Here is an 8985-nt window from a genome sequence, read left to right as displayed (position 1 = left end):
GTTGTTTAGTGACAGACGTCCCATAAGATAACATGGTGGACAGGTGACATCAGCTCATTAATTCGCACTTTATTGATTTAAATTTAAATTTATGAACATAAATTTATCAAAATATTGAAAATAAAACATACAGAATTGAAAAAAAAAAAAAAACATCCTGTAAACTAAACAACACCACTTGCGACGTTACCAATTCTACCAGGCCGTAAAGGTGGCCGTGGTTACAGGCGGCCGTGGAACAGCTGGCAAATGACACGGGAATCACGGAAAAGAAAGCTTGAAAACTGTCAACAGAATTGTTTGGAAATGAAAATAAAACCATGGAATTGGAATTGTCAAATTGTCGATTTGACTGTTTCTGATCTTTCTGCTTTGTGTACAGAAGAATTTGGTCTATTATACAGTTAATGTAAACTTTATACCTCTCGTCATATACTGTTATTATAAAATATTTCTGACCAAGCATTTTGTTAGGAGGATTTAAAATGAGTTCTAACAATGTCATCAGTATATCACTCGTCCGACCGAAAACAAGTGTTTTAGACAGATCGCTCAGTAAAGGTAGAGGAGAGGTTAACTTGAGTTGTTTCGCCCTATTATTCTCAGAAGTCGTCCAGTACTGCCAAAACAGAGTATATACAGTTCCAGAACTTCAAAACAAGTAAGTTAGGCATTAGGATTTAAATAAATAAGTTTGCAAATTAAATAAGATACTTATAATTTTGCGACGTAATTTGTTAACTTATCAGTTCTTAAATTAGGTTAACATGCATGGTTATGGACACTTAAAAACCATGGGCTGAGTTAAGTGTTATACATTTCTTGCTAAATGCTAACATAACTAGAGACTTAGCTGCCAGTTTCACGTCGATGCTGTATTGCTAGGCCATGAATCATTAATTGCCATTGCTACTTTGTTTGGCTACTTTGACATCCGACTCCTACAATAATTACATAAAAATATCGAACCAAAAACTATCTGTACCCTCAATTGTATCAATTTATGACCACCCTACATATAATCATCTAGGCACTGACGGTAGGTAGGTAGCCTACTAGTGATGATGAATTAGGGAACTTTTTGCGGCTGCACTTTACTTTAGGTCCTACATTCATTCGAATGAAACAATCGATTAATCGATCGTTATTTCATTCGAATGAGTGTAGGACCTAAAGTAAAGTGCAGCCCTTTTTGCAGAAACTTTACTTAGGCATAGGCACTATAATTTAGACCTAAACTTAAATATTCCTCATATGACGGTCTGGCCTTTTTTTCAAAATCTGTTCTACCAGCCGTCCATTTAAACTGGAGGTATTGAGGAACTTGGACATATCATAACCATATAGGCCTAAGACACCAAATGGAAAGAACTAAGCAAATATCTAACTAACCAACAGTATCAAAACTATTAAAAAGAGAAATCCACGACCAAATTATTAATCACTTAGAAACAAACAACCTAGGTAGGTACTTATAAACTGCCAACATGGCTTCCGGAGGAAACGAGCAATGAACACTGCAATTTTGCACAACTCTGCGAAGACATAGCAACTACCTGGGAAGACAGGGAAATTGCATCGGGACCTTTCTTAGACCTTCAAAAGGCGTTCAACTCATTGGACTGGGATATAATTCTACAAAAACTCAAAAAAGTACATAGGCTATTGAAGGAGAATTACTGGCACTATAATATAAAACTATCTTGACCATAGGTACCTACCAATATGTTGAAACTGATCAGCAAATGACAATACAATTTAGTACGTCTACGTTGACAAAAATTTGTCCTGGCAGCAATACATTGAACACCTGTCTAAAAAACTGGCCTCTTCCAAGGCCACACTAAATAAACAGGCCGTAATGCTCCTCTGGCATGACGTCATCATAGGCGACAGCAATGACGTAATTTTTGCTGTTTGTGATCAGCTGCTTGTTTTATTCTTTTCTTGGAAAATATATCTAAAAAAAATAACATCACGTCATTGCCGTCGCCTATGATGACGTCATGCCTGAGGAGCATTACGGCCTGTTTATTTAGTGTGGCCTTGCCTCTGCCCACTATGGCATCAAACGTATTCGCACCATAATCGATGAAGAAACCTCCAGAATAGCCTACTACTCACTCTTTGCTTCTCATCTGAGTTACGAAATTGCAACATGGGGATCATCATCTGCAAATAATATGGACAAACTACCTATCCTTCAAAAGAAAGTGCTAGGAACAATATGCAGGGCACACTACCTAGAACATTGTAAACCCCTATTCATCCAGCTCAAAATCCCCACTGTTTCTCACAATATATCCTAGAAACCATTATCCTAGCTAAACAATCCAATCCAACACTCTGGTCACAATATCATAATCACAACACCAGACCCAAAAACAATATAAACCTGCCACAATACAGTCTAAACAAGTTCAGCAACACCCCAACATACGCAGGTTCTAAATACCTACATAAATCTCCTACTAGACAAAATTAAAAATATTTCAAATATTACAACATTTGTAAAAACACTAAAAAATTACATTACAAACAAAACATACTACTAAAAAAAGGAATACATACAAGAACACACTAATCTAATATATAAAATTCTCGTGTCACAGTGTTTGTCTGCAAACTCCTCCGGAACGACTTCACCGATCGTTATGAAATTTGGTGTGTAAATTCTGTAGGTATGCGAATAGGAAGTAAACTATTTCCCGTTTCGAAATTCTTAAAAGGGCTCCGCCCCAGTGGCTCTGGAGTTTCCCATGTTAACCTTATGAGAAATGGAATTAATGAATCTTAACAGCTGTTTCAATTAAATAGCATTAAAGTTACAAGGATTACCAACAGGGTGCAGCACTATTATAAAAATCTTTATCAAAGTATTATGAACAATAAAAGAGATTACTTTTTAAATTTATGACTACAGTTAATTTGCAACCAAATGGTGAGTGAGCGTAGCGAACGAACATCAACCTGGAGGCGAGTAAGCGTAGCGAACGAGCTAACCTGAAAACAAGTGAGCGCAGCGAACGATTTCCAACCTGAAGGTGAGTGAGCGTAGCGAACGAACTTCAACCAGGACGTGATTGAGCCATGCGATATGAAGTTAAGCGGGGCAAAGCCCGCGGGTACAGCTAGTATATATATATATATATATATATATATATATATAAATACATACATATACATTTACATTGGGCTAGCTGAAAGGCTGCCAAGAGGATGAAAAAGGAGAAATTTTTACGACTCCCCGATCTGATTCAATGATTCAATGATTCAATGATTTATTCGGCCATTAAGCAAAGCAATAGGCTAAGTCAATACAATACAATACAAAGTAATTAAATAATAAATCTGAGGATTGTGGCAAAGAAAGAAGAGGTAAAAAGGTAAAAAAAGGAGTGAACTCACAACCCATTAAGTTACAACAATATGATTGGTTTAAAAAAGTGTGCAGTTATAAAGAGAACCGACAATGTCTCAGGCCTATTATCAGATGAATATTTTTATTTTATTCAGGCCTAAATCGATTAAAATATTTCATTTGATTGGAAAAATATTGAATCTTACTAACTTAAGATTTAAGTAAATTTAGGCCCATTGATTTTCTGTTAGGGGTCTTTTCTTTTTTTAGAAGAAGGTTGCCCGCCACTCTTTTATAGTATGCTGCAACGTTTGGGTTGGGTTAAAATGAAACTAAGCCAATCTCAACTAAACAACCGTTGCAGGGCAGTGTGAAAGTCTTTGAAAAGACTCTTTGACTTCAAATTGTTCATATTCAATACATAGTCACATATTACAATCGATATTATATCTTGATGTGACATATTGAACTAATATTTCATCAGATAATAAGTTACCGTCTATCGTAGGTTCTTTGTGGAACTGTACCCACATAATTTGTTTATTATTATTGTTATATATTATACATTACTTGCGTATTAAATAAGTATAGATTATTATTACCCGCATATGGCCCCTAGCAATGATAACTGAATACTCAAACTCAGAACTGAAATACTTAGGTATAATTAGGCCTATCACACTTACCAGTGCACTTTTTTCAGGTTGGCAAAAATGGGACAAGATGTTGGAGTAAAACTGATCGACCTCTACTTTGTTAGGGAAAGAAATTGCAAAAGGGAAACCAAATTATTGAACATGTTACTATTCATCAAAACTACCTTGTGGAAAGTGAGTTGCTTTAAAAACATTTATCATAAAAAAATGTTTATCATAAACTATTTTAGTAAAATGTTGATAACTAGATTCGGTGCAAATTTTAGCCTTTTCTATTGAGTATATTGATTCATATTAAATGTCAAAAGAACTTGTGTTATTTCAGTTTCACAAAGGTTTCACTTTAAGTTAAACCTTAACCTACCATAACTATTTTTTTGCTGTAGAAAGTTTTGTTTACCTTTAAGCTATTTATCCTACTATTATAGTTGTGAACCAAAGGGTTGGGTCCGTGACCTATGCTAGGTATTGTTTACTGGTGTGGTCACTTTATTCACATATGTAATATTTCGTTGTCACATTTTTTTAGTTGTCTTTGTAATAAGGAAAATAACTCATTTTTATTGGGCTAGCCTTCCTAGTCCCTTTTCGTGTGAACTCAGTTATATAGAACCGGCCGCCACCCGAAGATGAGCAATACTCGGCTTAGGAATACGATACGGACCCAACTCTTTGGTCCATGAAAGTTTTACCTGTGCTCAACAATGAATAAGTGTCTGGGTAGCTGAGTGGTTACAATGCTCGCCTTCAAATCTGAAGGTCGCTGTTTCGATTCCATTGATGGTTGATGCCATTTTCATTGGACTATCAATTAATGATGCTATCTAACAAAAGGTCTGAGTTAGATAGTGTAACAAGGCCGCGGTTTTGGACCATTCCCTTACAAAAAAAAAACCCATTTGTGTGAATAACACCAAAATGAACGACAATGTTATCAATATTAAAAAAGCTACTGTAGAAAACAGATAATATCACAATAAATTAGGCCTATAGAAGACTAAGTTTCCATCAATGGAATTATCATATTTGATTTGTTCCAGTCAGTCGTGCAGCAGTAAAAAAATGTAAACAAATAAAATATTAGGTTTCCCTATTGTTTTGATGGAAACTAATCAATATTTTCCCCCCGAAAGAACTAAGAAGATCATGGGATCTAAGTCAAAGTATCAAAACAGCTATAGAAGTTGTCCAAACTCCAATCATCTACATCCCCTCAAAGAGAAGGATAAATCTTACAGAAACTTTTACCCACTAGTTCATTCAAGTTGTTGCAGTTTGTGGTACCTAGCTACCTCAGGTTACCAACCAATGGTTAAATTTATGATATCTTATGAATCTTAGCTGTAACCTAACTTATTTAATCTATGTTAGGGATTGTTTGGAAGGGAAGCTGACAAACTAGAGCACGCCAATGATGATGAACGGATTTACTACATCATTGAAAAAGAACCTCTGGTCAACAAGTTTATTTCCGTACCCAAAGACAAAGGCAGTCTCAACTGTGCAATATTCATCGCAGGAATCATCGAAGCCGTGCTCAATACTAGTGGATTTGTAAGTATTCTGTAGTGTAAACTCAAATTCATTGTGTATTTCTCGATTTGTATTTCTCCTGGTTACTTGTATTTAATCTGCTATGTACAGTACCGTTATTATGTGACGTCATATAGCCTGATCAAATAAACAAACCCCATTGGTTGTTCCAACACACCACCTTCTGTTCCCACTGCTACCACGATCACCCGGCACTCTCTGTACCTCCAGTCGTCGTCCTACCTCACCGGCTCCCATACGCCATGCGGTCTTTCTTTAAAGGTGTGTTTCGTTTGAGCACCCTATTCTTCTTTCGCGTTTAGGTCCAGATGTGACATATTCTTTGTCATTTTAGTTGTTAATTCTTTAGAAGTTAATTATACAATTAACTTACTATTTTATTTTAATACTATTTTACTATTTTTAGTATTAAAATACTATTTTAAATACTTGACTTAAAATAGTATTTTTCACTTACATGTGCTGCTACCTAAAAGACAGCCTTTGAACTATTACGCTATGGTGTTAATTTACCAGCATTGTTAGTACGGAATACATTAGGTCTGATGATGGCCCAACAGTCTTAGATGTTGCCTCTCTAGCCTTTTCTAATTAATTGTATCTGACTATCAAACACTTGCTTCAAAATAATATTTAATATAAATATACATACCGGTATATATGTGCTCATAGACAAAAAGAATTAAATATAGAACGTCAGCCGTGCTGCGGTTACCATAGGTTCTGGCGCACACTGCTGGGAGCGCCATCTAGTTACGACGTACACGCTTTGTAGCTAGGCGCTCCCAGCGGTGTGCGCCAGAACCTATGGTAACCGCAGCAGGGCTACAGTCAGTATTTAATTCTTTTTGTCTATGGTTGAATTAATGAAAACTGTGGATCATTGGGTCGAAATTAAATAATTGTTCACTATTTAACATTGTTTAAAGCTCATTAATACAATAACTCAAGTAATCTAGCATTATGATTTCCACATTAAGATTGGTCATTGTTCAAATTTGTGGAGCAAGAGTTTTTACTCACAAAGTACATAAAATTATTAAAGAAAGTTTGATGTTTATGAGACTTAAATTTTGTGAAGAATAGATGAACGATGATGAGATTAATTAGTTTTTAAAATCAACATATTTTTCAGACTGCGAAGGTTACTGCTCACTGGCACAAAGGCACAACGTACATGGTCCAGTTTGATGAATCCGTCATCGCAAGAGATAAGCAAATGGAGGAGCGGTAGTTAAATATAAGTATTCTTTAAGTTTTGTATCCAATTTGAATATATTTTAAGTGTAATATTTTTTGTTGAATAAATTAAGCCTATTTACACGTATATTGATTACTTTTGAATACAACATTATGCAGTGATTTATACAGGGTTAGGCAAAAGTCTGGAACCCCCCCAGTTAACTTTTTAACCCGTTGCAGTAGGAAAACCAAACTCAGCACATATGTACAACCTGTATCCAATAAGCTAATGGTACAACATAAGAAATTACACTTTTCCATCAAAGTTACAACTTTGTCCAAGCCCCCAAAATGGGGTATTTTGCGGGCAGCCCCAAATTTTCAAAAGTAAACACCTATCATGTGACCCCTCATTTTAAAGGGTTTCTCAAGACAAATAAAATGGCGCAAACTAGAGGTCAATATCACACCCCTAATCAAAAAGGCAGTCATTTTGAAATTTCCCCTATTAACTTTTTAACAGGCTATATCAGGAAAACTAAACTCAGCATACCTTTATAAAAAAAGAAAATTCACCTTTTGGTCAGTATTAAAATATTAAATGTTTAAAGTTAACTTGGGGTGTCCAGACTTTATCTTGCTTGCACATCTTAAATAATTATAATGGCTGCCATTTTGTTTAGGAGAGCGATATTGACCTCTGGTTTGCGCCATTCAATTTCTCTTAATAAACCCTTTAAAATGAGGGGTTACATGATAGGTGTTTACATTTGAAAATTTGGGGCTGCCCCCAAAATACCCCATTTTGGGGGCTGGGGCAAAGTTGTAACTTTGATGAAAAAGTGCAATTTTTTATGTTGTAAATATATGCCAAATTGGTTTTCCTACTGCAACGCAATTAAAAAGTTAACTGGAGGGTTCCAGACGCTTGCCTAACCCTGTATAACAATTAGATACTGGTAAAACCTCTGAAACTGGTACTCTTTTTCTATTTAAATGTACTGAATTGTCATTATCACTCCGTATTTGTTTTATTATGTTTGAATCTTCCATTTTCATACTAGAAAAGCTCTGAGAAGCTGGTGGGCAACTCTTCAAATCAAATCAAATAAAATATGTCTTTATTCATAATATGTACAATTTATGTACAATGAATGGTGTCAGATCTTATTTCTAAGAAATAAAAATAAGTACATTAAAATTAATCTATTTACAAGTATAATACAGAACACCTCTTTTTACCAACAAATTTTACCAACAACGCCATTTAACTTATTTTATTTAAAAACTCATTAATTGAATAACAAGTGTTCTCAATCATGAATGCCTTTAAATTTTTATTGAATTTCTTAATTTTAGTCACTCTTTTCAAACTTTCGGGCAATCTTTTAACCCTTTGAGTGCCAACGTCCGGGGAACCGGACGTTTTTTAAACGAGCCAAAAGTGCCGACGTCCGGCCGACCGGACGTTTTTAGAACGAGCCAAAAGTGCCAACGTCCGGCTGACCGGACGTTTCGTAATGATCGAACAGTTGTCATAACAACCGAATGGATACTTGGATTCTTTTAACCCATATATTAACATTGAGTCGAAAGTTACTAGATGCGATACATCGATTTTCGTTGGTCGAAATATCGAAAATTCGATTTTTACGAAATTTTAACCTAAAAATCGCCAGATCGCGCTCGGCATTTTTAGCGCGACCTTCGGGAAAAATCATCGGCATTTTTTGAGCGTTACTTTTATTTCTCGCCTGGCACTCTAAGGGTTTTAAAGAATTTGGCACCCTTATATATGGTCTTTTTTTTTATTCTAATCTTTGTGTTTCTAATTTCAAATCATTTTTGTGTCTAGTAAAGTATGATTATGGCGAAGAAAACTAGTATTAGTCATGTTTTGCTTCACATACATAACACATTCATATAATATATATAAATCAAACACCGACAAAATTCCCAGTTCCCTAAACCTATCCTTTACATGAGCCTTGTACTTCAAACCTAGCATGATTCTTATACATTTCTTTTTGAGTTTCAATATCTTTTTTAAGTTTTTGTGAGTTGTTGCTCCGTATACACAAATGTTATATGTGTTGTGCCCTTAAATATATTAAATTAAAACCCATTTTGTTAGAGCCACTTCTTTCATTGTATTTAATAACAAAAACCAAAACTTAAAGTAAACATGAAACAATATATCAAACCAGATGACAAGCAAATAAACAAACTATT

The 8985-nt window shown here is 35.1% G+C and overlaps 1 protein-coding gene across 1 annotated transcript; it reads left to right on the top strand.

Moving 5' to 3' along the window:
- The first annotated feature begins 348 nt into the window (after positions 1-348).
- On the top strand, positions 349-6898 carry LOC128991759 (trafficking protein particle complex subunit 5). Its single transcript, XM_054414932.1, has 4 exons — positions 349-661; positions 4065-4191; positions 5389-5571; positions 6707-6898. The coding sequence occupies exons 1-4, from the start codon at positions 486-488 to the stop codon at positions 6803-6805; spliced, it is 585 nt and encodes a 194-aa protein (XP_054270907.1). The 5' UTR covers positions 349-485; the 3' UTR covers positions 6806-6898.
- The last annotated feature ends 2087 nt before the right edge of the window (positions 6899-8985 follow it).

The sequence above is a fragment of the Macrosteles quadrilineatus genome, unplaced genomic scaffold (genome assembly GCF_028750875.1).
Source record: "Macrosteles quadrilineatus isolate MER2022 unplaced genomic scaffold, UCM_ALF_1.0 Scaffold_4__1_contigs__length_99947679, whole genome shotgun sequence".
In the NCBI taxonomy this organism is placed as follows: Eukaryota; Metazoa; Arthropoda; class Insecta; order Hemiptera; family Cicadellidae; genus Macrosteles; species Macrosteles quadrilineatus.
Note: the sequence above shows the minus strand (reverse complement) of the source record. Positions and strands in the feature narration are given on the sequence as shown.